The sequence below is a fragment of the Salmo salar genome, chromosome ssa02, assembly GCF_905237065.1.
Source record: "Salmo salar chromosome ssa02, Ssal_v3.1, whole genome shotgun sequence".
NCBI classification, from domain to species: domain Eukaryota; kingdom Metazoa; phylum Chordata; class Actinopteri; order Salmoniformes; family Salmonidae; genus Salmo; species Salmo salar.
Window position 1 is genome coordinate 77,781,596 of NC_059443.1, and position 23,395 is coordinate 77,804,990.

Here is a 23,395-nt window from a genome sequence, read left to right on the forward strand (position 1 = left end):
CAGTGTGTGTGTGCGTGTGTGCGTGTGTTTGTGTGTGTGTGTGTGTGATCTGTCATCTCCTCTCGTTGGCAGCACTACATACGCGCCGCTGTCATGCGCTGCTCCAACATCTGTCTGCAAGGAACCGCGGCCGCCAACATTCCAGAACGCAGAACCGAACGCGCGCTACGTTCCAACCGAGGGAACTATCATCTCCCCGAGCTACTTATTCACCTATTAATACTTAACAAATACCTTATTCAAATATATTAGTTAATATACATTTTCATTGTAAACTTATTTGGGATAAATTATTATGCATACAATGATAGTTGATACAAATGTATAATAACAATTTACTATACTGAAGATTTAGTTCATATTTTGATTGACAACTGAAGTCTTCCAAGTGCCCGGCCCGCCTCTTGCTCCTCGGTCACGCCCATACAGAGTGCGCTCAGAGCGGCTAGTGGCTGGAGAGGAGACTAGTCCCGCCTGCAGGCGTGGCTCTCTCCCTCTGGTAGCTCGGTTAGAACTAACCGTGGGTTAGAATGGTCCAGTCATCTAGAGGGAGACAGGGAGACAGACAGAGAGACAGACAGACAGAGAGAGAGCCAGAGAGAGAGAGAGAGAGAGAGAGAGAGAGAGAGAGAGAGAGAGAAGCAAACCAGGATGAACAGTCAGATGTCTCCCTATTCTGTGAGTTTTGTCGCAGTGGAATAGGCGTTCACTTTTATTGTCAATGCTTGCACTGCTCACCATTGTATGGGATTATAAACAATCTATTTTAGATTTGTAAACTTGTAGCAAGATGTCAAAAGGCGTCTGGAGGAAACGCGCCCTCTCCACGGCTGGAGGAGCCTTGTTCACCTGCCTCGTGATGATGGTTCTTCTCGTCGCCGTTATCAAACACCGGGGGACTCTCGTGGAGGAAGGTTCCACCGGGAGAGAGTTCGGGACTCGCTCCCTGCAAAGTTTAAACAGCATGAATAATAATGACAAACCCGTTAACCAAGCTCCAGCCGAGGATCGGGTCGGGGACAAATGTCAGGCGGCCCAGGTCAAGGGTTTTTCGGCGTACTTCAGTGAGTTGAGCCGGGGGAAACGGGCGGTGGAGCACAGAGCGGTGAAGGCTAGTGATTCTACACCGGTGGAGGAGCTCAGTCCGGCAGATGTGTTCATAGCGGTGAAAACCACCAAGAAATACCACCACACCAGGCTGGATCTACTGCTGGACACATGGATCTCTAGAAACATGCTGCAGGTAATGGGAAAACTTTACACTCACAGGAATGAAGTGCCTTGCTCAGGGACAAAATGACACATCTTTCACCTAGTCGGCTCTGCGGTTTGAACCAGCAACATTTCGATTAAAACGCTCTGAACTGCTAGGCCAGCCTATTGGACACATTGCTATTGTAGTAGTTTGTGAAATTAGGTTACCAATGCATCTAAACATGCAACAGGTGATAGGACAAATACTGTTATATTCTTAGAGGAAAACGGACGAAAAACTAGTTTGAATAATTCCACAGAAATAAACACCCAAGTTAGTGGCACTAGATTACCAAAGAATCTAAATGCTATCAGGGGCAACGGAACGTGTCATGGTTGCTAGGCTACAGGGATAATTAGGATAAACTGTAAGTAACGGAGCCTCAACTCAAGCAGAGGGAAGTTTTACAATAACAACACTTTTCTTACTACTTTACTGATAACAGCTTTATTCAGGAAAGTTTGATTTACTGTGATATGTGTTTGTCCTAGTCTACCCATAGCTACTGTATTGAGGAAAGTTGAACTTACTACAGTATGACTGTGATATGTGTTTGTCCTAGTCTACCCATAGCTACTGTATTGAGGAAAGTTGAACTTACTACAGTATGACTGTGATATGTGTTTGTCCTAGTCTACCCATAGCTACTGTATTGAGGAAAGTTGAACTTACTACAGTATGACTGTGATATGTGTTTGTCCTAGTCTACCCATAGCTACTGTATTGAGGAAAGTTGAACTTACTACAGTATGACTGTGATATGTGTTTGTCCTAGTCTACCCATAGCTACTGTATTGAGGAAAGTTGAACTTACTACAGTATGACTGTGATATGTGTTTGTCCTAGTCTACCCATAGCTACTGTATTGAGGAAAGTTGAACTTACTACAGTATGACTGTGATATGTGTTTGTCCTAGTCTACCCATAGCTACTGTATTGAGGAAAGTTGAACTTACTACACTATGACTGTGATATGTGTTTGTCCTAGTCTACCCATAGCTACTGTATTGAGGAAAGTTGAACTTACTACACTATGACTGTGATATGTGTTTGTCCTAGTCTACCCATAGCTACTGTATTGAGGAAAGTTTAACTTACTACAGTATGACTGTGATATGTGTTTGTCCTAGTCTACCCATAGCTACTGTATTGAGGAAAGTTTAACTTACTACACTATGACTGTGATATGTGTTTGTCCTAGTCTACCCATAGCTACTGTATTGAGGAAAGTTTAACTTACTACAGTATGACTGTGATCTGTGTTTGTCCTAGTCTACCCATAGCTACATTAGGGTGAGAACTTCCCTGTGAGAACTTCCCTGTGGCTCAGTTGGTCGAGCATGGTGTTTGCAACGCCAGCATGGTGTTTGCGACGCCGGGGTTGTGGGTTCGATTCCCACGGGGGACCAGTACGAATTTATTTATTTTTTTAAATGCATGAAATTAAATGTATGCATTCACTACTGTAAGTTGCTCTCGGTAAGAGCGTCTGCTAAATGACTAAAATGTAAATGTAAAATGTAGAACTTTAAATTGCTCTGAATGACTCTAACCAAAATGTAGTTAGAACAACATAGTGTATGCTACAGTTTTAGTGAGGCTACCAATGCATCTGCATTCAACAGAAGGCTTGACGGTGTATGTTCCCAGGGGTAACCCCAAACCCTCCTCTCCCTGAAATACCCCTTCACCACGATTAGTTACGCCGGCTCACTTTCATTGCCTCCGCGCTCTGACCACAGCGCGAGACAGTCAGACGTAAACCTGTAAAGTTAAACTGGAGCCGGAGCCGATGAAGATTACTCCCGGACGGCAGATCAGAGGACGAAGGAGAAGGAATGAAAACGGAGAAGAGCTCTCTTTCTCTCTCCCCTTTTTTTCTCTCCTTGCTTGTGTCAGAAAACAAAGGGAATCAGAAAGAATAGTCATTATCATGTTTTTTTTAAAAGGACATACAGAAGATACAAAATAATGTCATCATAGAGCTGAACTACAGCAGACTGGTAGAACTATGTCCTTATAGAGGATACTATATAATGTCATCATAGAGCTGATCTACAACAGACTGGTAGAACTATGTCTTTATAGAGGATACTATATAATGTCATCATAGAGCTGATCTACAACAGACTGGTAGAACTATGTCCTTATAGAGGATACTATATAATGTCATCATAGAGCTGATCTACAACAGACTGGTAGAACTATGTCCTTATAGAGGATACTATATAATGTCATCATAGAGCTGATCTACAACAGACTGGTAGAACTATGTCCTTATAGAGGATACTATATAATGTCATCATAGAGCTGATCTACAACAGACTGGTAGAACTATGTCCTTATAGAGGATACTATATAATGTCATCATAGAGCTGATCTACAACAGACTGGTAGAACTATGTCTTTATAGAGGATACTATATAATGTCATCATAGAGCTGATCTACAACAGACTGGTAGAACTATGTCCTTATAGAGGATACTATATAATGTCATCATAGAGCTGATCTACAACAGACTGGTAGAACTATGTCCTTATAGAGGATACTATATAATGTCATCATAGAGCTGATCTACAACAGACTGGTAGAACTATGTCCTTATAGAGGATACTATATAATGTCATCATAGAGCTGATCTACGACAGACTGGTAGAACTATGTCCTTATAGAGGATACTATATAATGTCATCATAGAGCTGAACTATGTCCTTATAGAGGATACTATACACAGTGTACAAAACATTAAGCACACCTTCCTAATATTGAGTTGCATCACCCCTTTTTGCCCTCAGTTCGTCGGGGCATGGACTCCACAAGGTGTCGAAAGTGTTCCACAGGGATTCTGGTCCATGTTGACTCCAATGCTTCCCACAGTTGTGTCAAGTTGGCTGGATGTCCTTTGGGTGGTGGATCATTCTTGATACACACAGGAAACTGTTGAGCGTGAAAAACCCAGCCGCCTTGCAGTTCTTGACACAAACCGGTGCGCCTGGCACCTACTACCACACCCTGTTCAAAGGCACTTTGATTTTGCCTTGCCCATTCACCCTCTGAATGACACACATACACAATCCATGTCTCAATTGTATCAAGGCTTAAAAATCCTTCTTTAACCTGTCTACTCCCCTTCACCTACACTGATTGAAGTGGATTTAACAAGTGACATCAATAAGGGATCATAGCTTTCACCTGGATTCACCTGGTCAGTCCTAAAGAGCAGGTGTTCTTAATGTTTTGTATACTCAGTGTACATCTCCACTCATTGTTGGAGAGAGTAGCTACCTGTAGCCTGTAAAGAGAAGCTACCTGTAGAGAGAGTAGCTACCTGTAGCCTGTAGAGAGAATAGCTACCTGTAGCCTGTAGAGAGTAACTACCTGTAGCCTGGAGAGAGAGTAGCTACCTGTAGCCTGGAGAGAGAGTAGCTACCTGTAGCCTGGAGAGAGAGTAGCTACCTGTAGCCTGGAGAGAGAGTAGCTACCAGTAGCCTGTAGAGAGTAGCTACCTGTAGCCTATAGAGAGAGTAGCTACCTGTAGCCTATAGAGAGAGTAGCTGCCTGTAGCCTGTAGAGAGAGTAGCTGCCTGTAACCTTGAGAGAGAGTAGCTACCTGTAGCCTGGAGAGAGAGTAGCTACCTGTAGCCTGTAGAGAGAGTAACTACCTGTAGCCTGGAGAGAGAGTAGCTACCTGTAGCCTGGAGAGAGAGTAGCTACCTGTAGCCTATAGAGAGAGTAGCTGCCTGTACCCTGTAGAGAGAGTAGCTGCCTGTAGCCTGTAGAGAGAGTAGCTGCCTGTAGCCTGTAGAGAGAGTAGCTGCCTGTAGAGAGAATAGCTACCTGTAGTGAGAGTAGCTGCCTGTAGCCTGTAGAGAGAGTAGCCTGTAGAGAGAGTATCTGCCTGTAGAGAGAGTCTGTACCTGTAGCCTGTAGAGAGAGTAGCTACCTGTAGAGAGAGTAGCTACCTGTAGCCTGTAGAGAGTAACTACCTGTAGCCTGGAGAGAGAGTAGCTACCTGTAGCCTATAGAGAGAGTAGCTGCCTGTAGCCTGTAGAGAGAGTAGCTGCCTGTAGCCTGTAGAGAGAGTAGCTGCCTGTAGCCTGGAGAGAGAGTAGCTACCTGTAGCCTGTAAAGAGAGTAACTACCTGTAGCCTGGAGAGAGAGTAGCTACCTGTAGCCTGGAGAGAGAGTAGCTACCTGTAGCCTGGAGAGAGAGTAGCTGCCTGTAGCCTGTAGAGAGAGTAGCTGCCTGTAGCCTGTAGAGAGAGTAGCTACCTGTAGCGAGAGTAGCTGCCTGTAGCCTGTAGAGAGAGTAGCTGCCTGTAGAGAGAATAGCTACCTGTAGCGAGAGTAGCTGCCTGTAGCCTGTAGAGAGAGTAGCTGCCTGTAGAGAGAATAGCTGCCTGTAGAGAGAGTAGCTACCTGTAGCCTGTAGAGAGAGTAGCCTGTAGAGAGAGTATCTGCCTGTAGAGAGAGTCTCTACCTGTAGCCTGTAGAGAGAGTAGCTACCTGTAGAGAGAGTAGCTACCTGTAGCCTGTAGAGAGAGTAGCTACCTGTAGCCTGTAGAGAGAGTAGCTACCTGTTGCCTGTAGAGAGAGTAGCTACCTGTAGCCTGTAGAGAGAGTAGCTACCAGTAGCCTGTAGAGAGTAACTACCTGTAGCCTGGAGAGAGAGTAGCTACCTGTAGCCTGGAGAGAGAGTAGCTACCTGTAGCCTGTAGAGAGAGTAGCTACCTGTAGCCTGTAGAGAGAGTAGCTACCTGTAGCCTGTAGAGAGAGTAGCTACCTGTAGCCTGTAGAGAGAGTAGCTACCAGTAGCCTGTAGAGAGTAGCTACCTGTAGCCTGTAGAGAGAGTAGCTGCCTGTAGCCTGTAGAGAGAGTAGCTGCCTGTAGCGAGAGTAGCTACCTGTAGCCTGTAGAGAGAGTAGCTGCCTGTAGAGAGAGTCTCTACCTGTAGCCTGTAGAGAGAGTCTCTACCTGTAGCCTGTAAGGAGAGACTAATCTATGAGTGTGGCTAATTGTAAAGCTAATCTATGAGTGTGGCTAATTGTAAAGCTAATCTATGAGTGTGGCTAACTGTAAAGCTAATCTATGAGTGTGGCTAACTGTAAGGCTAATCTATGAGTGTGGCTAACTGTAAGGCTAATCTATGAGTGTGGCTAATTGTAAGGCTAATCTATGAGTGTGGCTAATTGTAAGGCTAATCTATGAGCGTGGCTAACTGTAAGGCTAATCTATGAGCGTGGCTAACTGTAAGGCTAATCTATGAGCGTGGCTAACTGTAAGGCTAATCTAGGAGTGTGGCTAACTGTAAGGCTAATCTAGGAGAGTGGCTAACTGTAAGGCTAATCTATTAGTGTGGCTAATTGTAAGGCTAATCTATTAGTGTGGCTAATTGTAAGGCTAATCTATGAGTGTGGCTAACTGTAAGGCTAATCTATTAGTGTGGCTAATTGTAAGGCTAATCTATGAGTGTGGCTAATTGTCTGAGTTTAAATGTACATCCCAAATGGCACCCTATTCCCTATATAGTACACTACTTTAGACCAGAGACCTATACCCTAGCTAGTGTACTACTTTAGACCAGAGCCCTGTTCCCTATATAGTACACTACTGTAGACCAGAGCCCTATTCCCTGTATAGTGCATTACTTTACACCAGAGCCCTATTCCCTATATAGTGCACTGCTTTTCACCAGAGCCCTATAAACCATATGCCATTTGGAATCAGACTAAAAACCATCAAAAACACACACACACCAGACACTAGTCTGTGTTGATATGTAAATAGAGCGACAAGCTCTCACGGTATCACTGCAGAATCACACGTTTGTTCATAAACGTCTGATGTCAAAGGTTTAGTTGATGCATTCATTCTGAATGGTTAAGGTTTGGGATTAGGGTGTAAATAAATGGATGGAACACGAGACCCTCGGAGACGGAGCTCACGGCCTATACCTATCTGCCATTAGAGCTGGGAATTTCCAGGGACCTTACGATATAATATTATCGCGATACGATATGTATTGCATTTCTCACGATTCTTTGTAGGATCTTAATTTGAGCCCGTTTGCTACAGCAGGAAAATAATCCTGCTGCAACAGGAAATGTGAATTATTATGTGGATTATAATTAATGGACATTTTTTGGTAGGGGTTGATACATTTTTCATTATATAAATGAAGTCTGACGTTTTAAAGTGGAAATTACAAACTTTAAATGCCTTTTTGTAGCTCGACTATACCACAAGTTAGCATTTCCTGTGTTGCAGGAAAATTCTCAGCAACTAAAGAGTGATCCAACTAAGATCCTACATCTGTATTTGTTGTGATTCGATACTACAATTTTATTGAGATTTGATGTTCCAGTGAGGGAAAAAAGTATTTGATCTGCTGCTGATTTTGTACGTTTGCCACTGAGAAAGAAATGATCAGTCTATAATTTTAATGGTAGGTTTTTTGAACAGTGAGAGACAGAATAACAACAAAAAAATGCCGAAAAACGCATTGTCAAAAATGTAATAAAATTATTTGCATTTTAATGAGGGAAATAAGTATTTGACCCCTCTGCAAAACATGACTTAGTACTTGGTGGCAAAACCCTTGTTGGCAATCAGAGGTCAGACGTTTCTTGTAGTTGGCCACCAGGTTTGCACACATCTCAGGAGGGATTTTATCCCACTCCTCTTTGCAGATCTTCTCCAAGTCATTAAGTTTTCGAGGCTGACGTTTGGCAACTCGAACCTTCAGCTCCCTCCACAGATTTTCTATGGGATTAAGGTCTGGAGACTGGCTAGGCCACTCCAGGACCTTAATGTGCTTCTTCTTGAGCCACTCCTTTGTTGCCTTTGCCATGTGTTTTGTGTCATTGTCATGCTGGAATACCCATCCACGACCCATTTTCAATGCCCTGGCTGAGGGAAGGAGGTTCTCACCCAAGATTTGACGGTACATGGCCCCGTCCATCGTCCCTTTAATGCGGTGAAGTTGTCCTGTCCCCTTAGCAGAAAAACACCCCCAAAGCATAATGTTTCTACCTCCATTCTACCTCCTCATCCCGTCAGTAGAGGATGCCTGGTTATTTTTTTAAAATGCCTTCCTCTCCATCTTAAATAAGCATGCCCCTTTCAAGAAATTTAGAACCAGGAACAGATATAGCCCTTGGCTCTCCCCAGACCTGACTGCCCTTAACCAACACAAAAATATCCTGTGGCGTTCTGCATTAGCATCAAACTGCCCCCGCGATATGCAACTTTTTAGGGAAGTTAGAAACCAATACACACAGGCAGTTAGAAACGCCAAGGCTAGCTTTTTCAAACAGAAATTCGCTTCGTGCAACTCCAACTCTAAAAAGTTCTGGGACATTGTAAAGTCCATGGAGAATAAGAACACCTCCTCCCAACTGCCCACTGCACTGAGGATAGGAAACTCTGTCACCACCGATAAGCCCACTATAATTGAGAATTTCAATAAGCATTTTTCTACGGCTGGCCATGCTTTCCACCTAACTACCCCTACTGCATTCAACAGCACTGCACCCCCCACAGCTACTCGCCCAAGCCTCCCCCATTTCTCCTTCTCCCAAATCCATTCAGCTGATGTTCTGAAAGAGCTGCAAAATCTGGACCCCTACAAATCAGCTGGGCTTGACAATCTGGACCCTTTCTTTCTAAAATTATCTGCCGAAATTATTGCAACCCCTATTACTAGCCTGTTCAACCTCTCTTTCGTGTCGTCTGAGATTCCCATAGATTGGAAAGCAGCTGCTGTCATCCCCCTCTTCAAAGGAGGTGACACTCTTGACCCAAATTGCTACAGACCTATATCCATCCTACCCTGCCTTTCTAAGGTCTTCGAAAGCCAAGTCAACAAACAGATTACCGACCATTTCGAATCCCACCGCACCCTCTCCGCTATGCAATCTGGTTTCAGAGCTGGTCATGGGTGCACCTCAGCCACGCTCAAGGTCCTAAACGACATCGTAACCGCCATCGATAAGAAACAATACTGTGCTGCCGTATTCATTGACCTGGCCAAAGCTTTTAACTCTGTTAATCACCACATCCTCATCGGCAGACTCAGTAGCCTTGGTTTCTCAAACGATTGCGTCGCCTGGTTCACCAACTACTTCTCTGACAGAGTTCAGTGTGTCAAATCGGAGGGCCTACTGTCTGGACCTCTGGCAGTCTCTATGGGGGTACCACAGGGTTCAATTCTTGGGCCAACTCTTTTCTCTGTATACATAAATGATGTCGCTCTTGCTGCTGGTGAATCTCTGATCCACCTCTACGCAGACGACACCATTCTGTACACTTCTGGCCCTTCTTTGGACACTGTGTTAACAACCCTCCAGACGAGCTTCAATGCCATTCAACTCTCCTTCCGTGGTCTCCAACTGCTCCTAAACACAAGTAAAACTAAATGCATGCTCTTCAACCGATCGCTGCCTGCACCTGCCCGCCTGTCCAGCATCACTTCTCTGGACGGTTCTGACTTAGAATTTGTGGACAACTACAAATACCTAGGTGTCTGGTTAGACTGTAAACTCTCCTTCCAGACTCACATCAATCATCTCCAATCCAAAGTGAAATCTCGAATTGGCTTCCTATTTCGCAACAAAGCATCCTTCACTCATGCTGCCAAACATACCCTCGTAAAACTGACCATCCTACCAATCCTCGACTTCGGCGATGTCATTTACAAAATAGCTTCCAATACCCTACTCAACAAGCTGGATGCAGTCTATCACAGTGCCATCCGTTTTGTCACCAAAGCCCCATATACTACCCACCACTGCGACCTGTACACTCTCGTTGGCTGGCCTTCGCTTCATAATCATCGCCAAACACATTGGCTCCAGGTCATCTACAAGACCCTGCTAGGTAAAGTCCCCCCTTATCTCCGCTCACTGGTCACCATAGCAGCACCCACCTGTGGCACGCGCTCCAGCAGGTATATCTCTCTGGTCACCCCTAAAGCCAACTCCTCCTTTGGTCGTCTCTCCTTCCAGTTCTCTGCTGCCAATGACTGGAACGAACTACAAAAATCTCTGAAACTGGAAACACTTATCTCCCTCACTAGCTTTAAGCACCAGCTGTCAGAGCAGCTCACAGATCACTGCACCTGTACATAGCCCATCTATAATTTAGCCCAAACTACTACCTCTTCCCCTACTGTATTTATTTATTTTATTTATTTTGCTCCTTTGCACCATATTATTTATATTTTATCTCTGAACTTTCTTCAAACTACAAATCTACCATTCCAGTGTTTTTCTTGCTATACTTTATTTACTTTGCCACCATGGCATTTTTTTGCCTTTACCTCCCTTATCTCACATCATTTGCTCACATTGTATATAGTCTTATTTATTTATTTTTTATTTTTTATTTTTTTGTTTTTTTTTCTACTGCATCATTGATTGTATGTTGTTTTACTCCATGTGTAACTCTGTGTTTTTGTATGTTGTCGAACTGCTTTGCTTTATCTTGGCCAGGTCGCAATTGTAAATGAGAACTTGTTCTCAACTTGCCTACCTGGTTAAATAAAGGTGAAATAAAAATAAATAAAAAATGTTTGATGGTGGGGATGGTGTTCTTGGGGTCATAGGCAGCATTCCTCCTCCTCCAAACACGGCGAGTTGAGTTGATGCCAAAGAGCTCCATTTTGGTCTCATCTGACCACAACACTTTCACCCAGTTGTCCTCTGAATCATTCAGATGTTCATTGGCAAACTTCAGACGGGCATGTATATGTGCTTTCTTGAGCAGGGGGACCTTGTTGGCACTGCAGGATTTTAGTCCTTCACGGCGTAGTGTGTCACCAATTGTTTTCTTGGTGACTATGGCCCCAGCTGCCTTGAGATCATTGACAAGATCCTCCCGTGTAGTTCTGGGCTGATTCCTCACCGTTCTCATGATCATTGCAACTCCACGAGGTGAGATCTTGCATGGAGCCCCAGGCCGAGGGATATTGACAGCTCTTCTGTGTTTCTTCCATTTACGAACAATCGCACCAACTGTTGTCACCTTCTCACCAAGCTGCTTGGCGATGGTCTTGTAGCCCATTCCAGCCTTGTGTAGGTCTACAATCTTGTCTCTGACATCCTTGGAGAGCTCTTTGGTCTTGGCCATGGTGGATAGTTTTGAATCTGATTGATTGATTGCTTCTGTGGACAGGTATCTTTTATACAGGTAACAAACTGAGATTAGGAGCGCTCCCTTTAAGAGTGCGCTCCTAATCTCAGCTCGTTACCTGTATAAAAGACACCTGGGAGACAGAAATCTTTCTGATTGAGAGGGGGTCAAATACTTATTTCCCTCATTAAAATGCAAATCAATTTATAACATTTTTGACATGGGTTTTTCTGGATTTTTTGGTTGTTATTCTGTCTCTCACTGTTCAAGTAAACCTACCATTAAAATTATAGACTGATAATTTCTTTGTCAGTGGGCAAATGTACAAAATCAGCAGGGGATCAAATACTTTTTTCCCTCACTGTATGGCTGCTGCAGAGAGACAAGAGAGAGACATGAGAAAACAAGTTTTGATCAGTCATGGAAATAAGTGCTGAAAACATGTTGGCTCACAATGGAATAATAAGATGGAGAACAAGATATAGGATGAAAAACTGAAGTTTTGGTGCAGGTACAGCTGACTAGTTTTAGCCAACGCTACCTAACAAAAAATGTAAAGTATCGATATATTATCCTCCAAAAATAATATTGCAATATGTAACTGTATCTGTTTCATCCCCCATCACTATCCGCCATCCATTTCCACAACACCTTATCAAAACCCAAGCCTACTTGATGCTAATAGAGCTCATCGTCGCCCCCTAGTGTCCGGTTTTGCAGTCATCTGCTGATGTCCTGCTTACCTGGATGGACGTCTAAATTCGCAGTGGGTCATAAGCGACCTGGCTGAACAGAGAGAGGAAAGCACTGTGTTTACCTGTGTGTGTGTGTGTGTGTGTGTGTGTGTGTGTGTGTGTGTGTGTGTGTGTGTGTGTGTGTGTGTGTGTGTGTGTGTGTGTGTGTGTGTGTGTGTGTGTGTGTGTGTGTGTGTGTGTGTGTGTGTGTGTGTGTGTGTGTGGACATTCCTATGTCTGCTCTCAGGTGTGTGTCCCGCCCCACCCCTATAGGCTACTTTTGGACTGCTGAGTAAGGGAATACCTAAACACACACACACCCTGGGAACTCTCTCTCTCTTTCTCGTGGGAAGTGAAGAGGTATGTGTGTGATGTTTAGGAGAGTAAACACACAGACACACCCTGGCAGAGGTAACCTTGATAATATGTTGCCTCAGAGGTAGTTGTGACGTCACCAGGAGACTTTAGCTACTTGGTTGTTATAGTGGTTGATTGTTATAAAATGTTTCTCCTTTTCTCTCTCTCTCTCTCTCTCTCTCTCTCTCTCTCTCTCTCTCTCTCTCTCTCTCTCTCTCTCTCTCTCTCTCTCTCTCTCTCTCTCTCTCTCTCTCTCTGTGTCTCTCTCTCTCTGTCTCGTTATTGTTCAATTAATGTAGTTTCCTGTGTTGTAAAACTCAAATTCTGGCTTTCCTCCTAACCTTCCTCCCCCTTCTCTCTTCTCACCATTTTCTCTCTCTCTCTCTCCTCTCTCTCTCTCCCCTGTATGAGACAATGTGTAGTTTGCTCTGTGGGGTCTTAACAATGACACACACACACAGAGACACACACACACACACACACACACACACAGATACAGACATGCACACGAACACGCACACGAACACGCACACGAACACGCACACGAACACGCACACGAACACGCACAGAGACACGCACTCAGACACACACACAGAGACGCACTCAGACACACACACAGAGACGCACTCAGACACACACACAGAGACGCACTCAGACACACACACAGAGACACGCACTCAGACACACACACAGAGACGCACTCAGACACACGCACAGAGACACGCACTCAGACACACACACAGAGACGCACTCAGACACACACACAGAGACGCACTCAGACACACACACAGAGACACGCACTCAGACACACACACAGAGACGCACTCAGACACACACACAGAGACACGCACTCAGACACACACACAGAGACACGCACTCAGACACACACACAGAGACACACACACAGAGACACACGCACACACAGAGAGACACACGCACAGAGACACACACACACACAGAGACACACACACAGAGACACACGCACACACAGAGAGACACACGCACAGACACACACACACACACAGAGACACACAGAGACACACACACACGAGCTGGTTTTCTTCTGGAGGGTTTAAGAGCTCACAGGGCTGACGAGAACACACAGCTGGAGAGAAAGACTGGACTGCTGACAAACACACCGACATACACACATAGGGATACACACACACACATAGGGATACAAACAAACACAGGGACACACGGACATACACACTGGGACACTCACACACAAATACATGGTTGCTGATTGAGGAGAAAGAACTGTCAAGTCAGAGGTTATAGGAGAGACAGAGGTTATAGGAGAGACAGAGGTTGTAGGAGAGACAGAGGTTATAGGAGAGACAGAGGTTATAGGAGAGACAGAGGTTATAGGAGAGACAGAGGTTATAGGAGAGACAGAGGTTATAGGAGAGACAGAGGTTATAGGAGAGACAGAGGTTATAGGAGAGACAGAGACAGTGGTTATAGGAGAGACAGTGGTTATAGGAGAGACAGAGGTTATAGGAGAGACAGTGGTTATAGGAGAGACAGAGACAGTGGTTATAGGAGAGACAGTGGTTATAGGAGAGACGGTGGTTATAGGAGAGACAGAGGTTGTAGGAGAGACAGAGGTTATAGGAGAGACAGAGGTTATAGGAGAGACAGAGGTTATAGGAGAGACAGAGGTTATAGGAGAGACAGAGGTTAAAGGAGAGACAGAGACAGTGGTTATAGGAGAGACAGTGGTTATAGGAGAGACAGTGGTTATAGGAGAGACAGAGGTTATAGGAGAGACAGTGGTTATAGGAGAGACAGAGACAGTGGTTATAGGAGAGACAGTGGTTATAGGAGAGACGGTGGTTATAGGAGAGACAGAGACAGAGGTTATAGGAGAGACAGTGGTTATAGGAGAGACGGTGGTTATAGGAGAGACGGTGGTTATAGGAGAGACAGAGACAGTGGTTATAGGAGAGACAGTGGTTATAGGAGAGACAGTGGTTATAGGAGAGACAGAGGTTATAGGAGAGACAGAGGTTATAGGAGAGACAGAGGTTATAGGAGAGACAGAGGTTATAGGAGAGACAGAGGTTATAGGAGAGACAGAGGTTATAGGAGAGACAGAGGTTGTAGGAGAGACAGAGGTTATAGGAGAGACAGAGACAGTGGTTATAGGAGAGACAGTGGTTATAGGAGAGACAGAGGTTATAGGAGAGACAGAGACAGTGGTTATAGGAGAGACAGAGACAGTGGTTATAGGAGAGACAGTGGTTATAGGAGAGACGGTGGTTATAGGAGAGACAGTGGTTATAGGAGAGACGGTGGTTATAGGAGAGACAGTGGTTATAGGAGAGACAGTGGTTATAGGAGAGACAGTGGTTATAGGAGAGACGGTGGTTATAGGAGAGACGGTGGTTATAGGAGAGACAGTGGTTATAGGAGAGACGGTGGTTATAGGAGAGACGGTGGTTATAGGAGAGACGGTGGTTATAGGAGAGACAGTGGTTATAGGAGAGACAGTGGTTATAGGAGAGACAGAGGTTATAGGAGAGACAGAGGTTATAGGAGAGACGGTGGTTATAGGAGAGACGGTGGTTATAGGAGAGACAGAGACAGTGGTTATAGGAGAGACGGTGGTTATAGGAGAGACAGTGGTTATAGGAGAGACAGTGGTTATAGGAGAGACAGAGGTTATAGGAGAGACGGTGGTTATAGGAGAGACAGAGACAGAGGTTATAGGAGAGACAGAGGTTATAGGAGAGACAGAGGTTATAGGAGAGACAGAGGTTATAGGAGAGACAGAGGTTATAGGAGAGACGGTGGTTATAGGAGAGACAGAGACAGAGGTTATAGGAGAGACAGTGGTTATAGGAGAGACAGAGGTTATAGGAGAGACAGTGGTTATAGGAGAGACAGAGAGGAGAGACAGAGGTTATAGGAGAGACAGAGGTTATAGGAGAGACAGAGGTTATAGGAGAGACAGAGGTTATAGGAGAGACAGAGACAGTGGTTATAGGAGAGACGGTGGTTATAGGAGAGACAGAGACAGTGGTTATAGGAGAGACAGTGGTTATAGGAGAGACGGTGGTTATAGGAGAGACAGTGGTTATAGGAGAGACAGTGGTTATAGGAGAGACAGTGGTTATAGGAGAGACGGTGGTTATAGGAGAGACAGAGGTTATAGGAGAGACAGAGACAGTGGTTATAGGAGAGACGGTGGTTATAGGAGAGACAGTGGTTATAGGAGAGACAGTGGTTATAGGAGAGACGGTGGTTATAGGAGAGACAGAGACAGTGGTTATAGGAGAGACGGTGGTTATAGGAGAGACAGTGGTTATAGGAGAGACGGTGGTTATAGGAGAGACAGAGACAGTGGTTATAGGAGAGACAGTGGTTATAGGAGAGACGGTGGTTATAGGAGAGACAGTGGTTATAGGAGAGACAGTGGTTATAGGAGAGACAGAGGTTATAGGAGAGACAGAGGTTATAGGAGAGACGGTGGTTATAGGAGAGACAGTGGTTATAGGAGAGACAGTGGTTATAGGAGAGACGGTGGTTATAGGAGAGACGGTGGTTATAGGAGAGACGGTGGTTATAGGAGAGACGGTGGTTATAGGAGAGACGGTGGTTATAGGAGAGACGGTGGTTATAGGAGAGACGGTGGTTATAGGAGAGACAGAGGTTATAGGAGAGACAGAGGTTATAGGAGAGACGGTGGTTATAGGAGAGACAGAGGTTATAGGAGAGACAGAGGTTATAGGAGAGACGGTGGTTATAGGAGAGACGGTGGTTATAGGAGAGACGGAGGTTATAGGAGAGACGGTGGTTATAGGAGAGACGGTGGTTATAGGAGAGACAGTGGTTATAGGAGAGACAGTGGTTATAGGAGAGACAGAGGTTATAGGAGAGACGGTGGTTATAGGAGAGACAGAGGTTATAGGAGAGACGGTGGTTATAGGAGAGACGGTGGTTATAGGAGAGACGGTGGTTATAGGAGAGACGGTGGTTATAGGAGAGACGGTGGTTATAGGAGAGACGGTGGTTATAGGAGAGACGGTGGTTATAGGAGAGACGGTGGTTATAGGAGAGACGGTGGTTATAGGAGAGACGGTGGTTATAGGAGAGACGGTGGTTATAGGAGAGACGGTGGTTATAGGAGAGACGGTGGTTATAGGAGAGACGGTGGTTATAGGAGAGACGGTGGTTATAGGAGAGACGGTGGTTATAGGAGAGACGGTGGTTATAGGAGAGACGGTGGTTATAGGAGAGACAGAGGTTATAGGAGAGTCAGAGACAGTGGTTATAGGAGAGACAGTGGTTATAGGAGAGACGGTGGTTATAGGAGAGACAGAGGTTATAGGAGAGTCAGAGACTTGTGTTAGCTCCCAGAGATAATGCCTAGGGTTTAGCTCAGCAGGCAAACACAGTTTAAGAAGTCTGAAGAGACCTGGACAAACAAATATACACACACGCAGGCGCACACACACACACACACACACACACACACACACACACACACACACACACACACACACACACACACACACGTGAGAATGTAATGTAATCTATTATCAGTATGGGAGCAGGAAGCTGGAGAGAGGTGTTGACACTCACATCAAAACACTGACCCTGTCTGTTGTGTGTCTGTGTGTGTCGTGTGTGTCGTGTGTGTCGTGTGTGTGTGTCGTGTGTTGTGTGTGTGTGTGTGTGTGTGTGTGTGTGTGTGTGTGTGTGTGTGATAAGAGAACCACACACCACCATGGAAAAGGGAGAGATGAGACTGTTTTGCCCATGTGCTGCGCTAGGCAGGGGGCAGGGAAGTGTCTGTGTTTATTTGGGGGGTCTCAGGGTGGGTCTTTCCTGCCTGGGGGAATCCGGGGTACGCCTGGCTGATGCTGGCTTCCTGAGTTCTGACAGACACCCACACACACACACACAGACATAGCACGCACACACCCACACACACACAGACATACCACGCACACACACACCCACACACACACACACAGACATACCACGCACGCACACACCCACACACACACACACAGACATACCACACACGCACACACCCACACACACACACACACACACACACAGACATACCACGCACGCACACACCCACACACACACAGACATACCACACACCCACACACACAAACGTTGTCTACTTCTAAAATGTGGTTATTTAATTGAAAAATAGTAACCATTAATTGAATTAATGAATTTGTACCATATAATAACGTTGTAGGGCTTTTAACTGGTCGGGACATTGTTGTTAACCCAGAGTCATGCCAACTCATTATGCAGTGGGAACTGTTGAAGTGGGAGACACACAGACACACGCGGCAGTGGGAGTAATGTGAGGAATGTCTCAGAGAGAGTTGGAACAAAGACTTTCTCCCATGGAGATGTCCCTCTCTAGTTAACTACAGCAGCTGTATGCTAATACCTCGGAGTGTGTGAGTGTCGGGGGGATACTTTCAACAATCTAACGTATAAAATACAGTTTGACTTGTTTAACACTTTTTGGGGTTTCATAGTTTTGATGTCTTCACTATTATTCTACAATGTAGAAAATAGTTCAAAAATAAAGAAAAACCCTTGAATGAGTAGGTGTGTCCAAACTGTTGACTGGTACTGTATGTGTATGGTCTATCATTGAATGTCACACTAGCAGACACACACACACGCACACACACACACACACACACACACACACACCACTGGACTGGTCAGCAGCTGTTATGGTGCTGAGTGGTTTACCTTAGTCTTGGCCCAGATTCAATATCAGCACTATTGTCTGTCTCCACTCAATACTGTGACTGTGGTGGATAAACTACCTACCATCTGTCTGTCTGTCTGTCTGTCTGTCTGTCTGTCTGTCTGTCTGTCTGTCTGTCTGTCTGTCTGTCTGTCTGTCTGTCTGTCTGTCTGTCTGTCTGTCTGTCTGGCTGTCTGGAAATGTCTGTCTACATGAAAATGTATAACACTCCAAAATATACCGTAACCCTAAAGATCTTTATTTATTAAATGCATTTAAGTTATGAGACAGTGGTGGATAAACTACCCCTACCGTCTGTCTGTCTGTCTCCACTCAATAATGTGACTGTGGTGGATAAACTACCCCTACCCTCTGTGTCTGTGTGTGTGTGTGTGTATGTAACATGATGACGTGTCAGAGGAAGGATACAGGTGCAGTTTCACCTGTAGTGGAAAACAACCCTGTGGAACAATGATGGAACAGAATGTTGTTCTGTTTTAGACCAGTCGGCTGAAACAATGTTTTCACTTTACTTTACCAACAACAGCCTGATCAAACAGGATGACTGGGACTGGGGCCCAAATGGTACTCCTATGTAGTGCACTACAGTGCATTCAGACCCCTTGACTTCACTCCTATGTAGTGCACTACAGTGCATTCAGACCCCTTGTCTTCACTCCTATGTAGTGCACTACAGTGCATTCAGACCCCTTGTCTTCGCTCCTATGTAGTGCACTACAGTGCATTCAGACCCCTTGTCTTCGCTCCTATGTAGTGCACTACAGTGCATTCAGACCCCTTGTCTTCACTCCTATGTAGTGCACTACAGTGCATTCAGACCCCTTGACTTCACTCCTATGTAGTGCACTACAGTGCATTCAGACCCCTTGACTTCACTCCTATGTAGTGCACTACAGTGCATTCAGACCCCTTGACTTCACTCCTATGTAGTGCACTACAGTGCATTCAGACCCCTTGACTTCACTCCTATGTAGTGCACTACAGTGCATTCAGACCCCTTGTCTTCACTCCTATGTAGTGCATTACAGTGCATTCAGACCCCTTGTCTTCACTCCTATGTAGTGCATTACAGTGCATTCAGACCCCTTGACTTCACTCCTATGTAGTGCACTACAGTGCATTCAGACCCCTTGACTTCACTCCTATGTAGTGCACTACAGTGCATTCAGACCCCTTGTCTTCGCTCCTATGTAGTGCACTACAGTGCATTCAGACCCCTTGTCTTCGCTCCTATGTAGTGCACTACAGTGCATTCAGACCCCTTGTCTTCGCTCCTATGTAGTGCACTACAGTGCATTCAGACCCCTTGTCTTCGCTCCTATGTAGTGCACTACAGTGCATTCAGACCCCTTGTCTTCACTCCTATGTAGTGCACTACAGTGCATTCAGACCCCTTGACCTTTTTCCACATGTTATTACGTTACAGCCATATTCTAAAATTGATTAAATATAATTTTTGTTGTCAACCTACACATAATACCCCATAATGACAAAGTGAAAACAGGATTTTATACATTTTTACATAAGTATTTAGACCCTTTGCTATGAGACTTGAAATTGAGCTCAGGTGCATCCTGTTTCCATTGATCATCCTTAAGATGTTTCTACAACTTGATTGGAGTCTACCTGTGGTAAATTCAATTGATTGGACATGATTTGGAAAGGCACGCACCTGTCTATAAGGTCCCACAAGCCATGAGGTCGAAGGACTTGTCTGTAGAGCTCCGAGACAGGATTGTGTTGAGGTACAGATCTAGGGAAGGGTACCAAAACATTTCTGCAGCATTGAAGGTCCCCAAGAACACAGTGGCCTCCGTCATTCTTAATGGAAGAAGTTTGGAACCAGCAATACTCATCCTAGAGCTGGCCGCCCGGCCAAACGGAGCAATCGGGGAAGAAGGGCCTTGGTCAGGGAGGTAACCAAGAATCCGATGGTCACTCTGACAGAGCACCAGAGTTCCTCTGTGGAGATGGAAGAACCTTCCAGAAGGACAACCATCTCTGCATCACTCCACCAATCAGGCCTTTATAGTAGAGTGGCAGATGGAAGCCACTCCTCAGTAAAAGGCACATGACAGCCCACTTGGAATTTGCCAAAAGGCACCTAAAGGACTCTCAGACCATGAGAAACAAGATTCTCTGATCTGATGAAACCAAGATTGAACTATTTGGCCTGAATGCCAAGTGTCATGTCTGGAGGAAACCTGGCACCCTACGGTTAAGCATGGTGGTGGCAGCATCATGTTGTGGGGGTGTTTTTCAGTGGCAGGGACTGTGAGACTAGTCAGGATTGAGGGAAAGATGAACGGAGCAAAGTACAGAGAGATCCTTGATGAAAACCTGCTCCAAAGCACTCAGGACCTCAGACTGGGGCGAAGGTTCACCTTCCAACAGGACAACTACCCTAAGCACACAGCCAAGACAATGCAGGAGTGGCTTCGGGACAAGTGTCTGAATGTTCTAGAGTGGCCCAGCCAGAGCCCGGACTTGAACCCGATCGAACATCTCTGGAGAGACCTGAAAGTAGCTGTGCAGCGACACTCCCCATCCAACCTGACAGAGCTTGAGAGGATCTGCAGAGAAGAATGGAAAAACTCCCCAAATACAGGTGTGCAAAGGTTGTAGAATCATACCCAAGAAGACTCGAGGCTGTAATCGCTGCCAAAGGTGCTTCAACAAAGTACTGAGTAAAGGGTCTGAATACTTACGTACGTAAATGTGATATTTCAGTTTTTAATATTGTGTAAATTTGCTACAATTTCCCCAAAAAAATGTTTTGCTTTGTCATTATGGGGTATTGTGTGTAGATTGGTGAGGGGAAAAAACGAGGTTGGTGGCACCTTGATTGGGGATTAGCTCATGGTACTGGCTGGGGCGGAATCGGTGGAATGGTAACAAAGACACCAAACACATGGTTTCCATGGTGTCCATGTGTTTGATGACATTCCGTTTGCCTCCGTTCCAGCCATTACTATGAGCCGTCCTTCCCCTATAGGGAATAGTGTACTATATGGGACGCATCCTGTCTGACTACTGTTCTACAGAGTAGCGTTGTCTCACTATTGACACTACATTATGATATAGACACACACTGACCTCTTTGTGTGTGTGTTTTCAGACGTACATATTCACCGACGGAGAGGATGACAGGCTGAGGAAGAGGATGGGTGAGATTCAAAAATAAAAACACATTTATACACATATTCTAAAGGTGCCAGATTATAACAGGAAGCTAATATTGTTATTCTAGAGGTGCCAGATTATAACAGGAAGCTAATATTGTTATTCTAAAGGTGCCAGATTATAACAGGAAGCAAATATTGTTATTCTAAAGGTGCCAGATTATAACAGGAAGCTAATATTGTTATTCTAAAGGTGCCAGAATATAACAGGAAGCAAATATTGTTATTCTAAAGGTGCCAGATTATAACAGGAAGCTAATATTGTTATTCTAAAGGTGCCAGATTATAACAGGAAGCAAATATTGTTATTCTAAAGGTGCCAGATTATAACAGGAAGCTAATATTGTTATTCTAAAGGTGCCAGATTATAACAGGAAGCTAATATTGTTATTTTAGAGGTGCCAGATTATAACAAGAAGCTAATATTGTTATTCTGAAGGTGCCAGATTATAACAGGAAGCTAATATTGTTATTCTAAAGGTGCCAGATTATAACAGGAAGCTAATATTGTTATTCTAGAGGTGCCAGATTATAACAGGAAGCTAATATTGTTATTCTAGAGGTGCCAGATTATAACAGGAAGCTAATATTGTTATTCTAAAGGTGCCAGATTATAACAGGAAGCTAATATTGTTATTCTAAAGGTGCCAGATTATAACAGGAAGCTAATATTGTTATTTTAGAGGTGCCAGATTATAACAGGAAGCTAATATTGTTATTCTGGAGGTGCCAGATTATAACAGGAAGCTAATATTGTTATTCTGGAGGTGCCAGATTATAACAGGAAGCTAATGTTGTTATTCTAGAGGTGCCAGATTATAACAGGAAGCTAATGTTGTTATTCTAGAGGTGCCAGGTTATAACAGGAAGCTAATATTGTTATTCTAGAGGTGCCAGATTATAACAGGAAGCTAATATTGTTATTCTAAAGGTGCCAGATTATAACAGGAAGCTAATATTGTTATTCTAAAGGTGCCAGATTATAACAGGAAGCTAATATTGTTATTCTAGAGGTGCCAGATTATAACAGGAAGCTAATATTGTTATTCTGGAGGTGCCAGATTATAACAGGAAGCTAATATTGTTATTCTGGAGGTGCCAGATTATAACAGGAAGCTAATATTGTTATTCTAGAGGTGCCAGATTATAACAGGAAGCTAATATTGCTGACTCATTCAAAACTGTTTTGCCACCATAGTAACACAATAGCATCCAATCATCTTTGTTAAAAGTCACATACTGTACTGTGTTGTGCTGAAATGTGTGCTATGCATCATTTGACCCCAGGGCTCATTTACTGACTGTCTGACTGACTGATTGATTGATGTTATTCCTACAGGGAGTCACATGATCAATACTAATTGTTCAGCGGCCCACAGTCGCCAGGCTCTGTCCTGTAAAATGGCCGTCGAATACGACACCTTCATCAGCTCTGGCAAGAAGTAAGACACACACACAAACCGAAATGACAAAATTAGCAGTTTGCGTTAATGGCTTAGGAATCAAAGTCAGGTTGATTGTGGTTAACCCTTCTAGCTGGTTCTGCCACGTGAATGATGATACTGATTGTTGTTAACCCTTCTAGGTGGTTCTGCCACGTGGTTGATGATACTGATTGTGGTTAACCCTTCTAGGTGGTTCTGCCACGTGGATGATGATACTGATTGTGGTTAACCCTTCTAGCTGGTTCTGCCACGTGAATGATGATACTGATTGTGGTTAACCCTTCTAGCTGGTTCTGCCACGTGATGATGATGATACTGATTGTGGTTAACCCTTCTAGGTGGTTCTGCCACGTGGATGATGATGACTGATTGTGGTTAACCCTTCTAGGTGGTTCTGCCACGTGGATGATGATACTGATTGTTGTTAACCCTTCTAGCTGGTTCTGCCACGTGAATGATGATACTGATTGTTGTTAACCCTTCTAGGTGGTTCTGCCACGTGGATGATGATGATACTGATTGTGGTTAACC

At 44.5% G+C, this 23,395-nt stretch overlaps 1 protein-coding gene across 2 annotated transcripts in view; it reads left to right on the top strand.

Annotated features, from left to right (window-relative positions):
* The first annotated feature begins 544 nt into the window (after window positions 1–544).
* Window positions 545–23,395, top strand: part of LOC106594055 (beta-1,3-N-acetylglucosaminyltransferase lunatic fringe) — a 31,564-nt gene continuing 8,713 nt past the window's right edge. The window contains exons 1-3 of one of the 2 annotated variants that reach the window (XM_045710508.1): window positions 545–1,243; window positions 21,356–21,404; window positions 22,759–22,861. In XM_045710508.1, the coding sequence (XP_045566464.1) occupies window positions 791–1,243; window positions 21,356–21,404; window positions 22,759–22,861 (605 nt within the window). In that variant the 5' untranslated portion in view covers window positions 545–790. The remainder of the gene's footprint in view (window positions 1,244–21,355; window positions 21,405–22,758; window positions 22,862–23,395) is intronic. The other variant, XM_045710512.1, reaches the window with a different exon arrangement.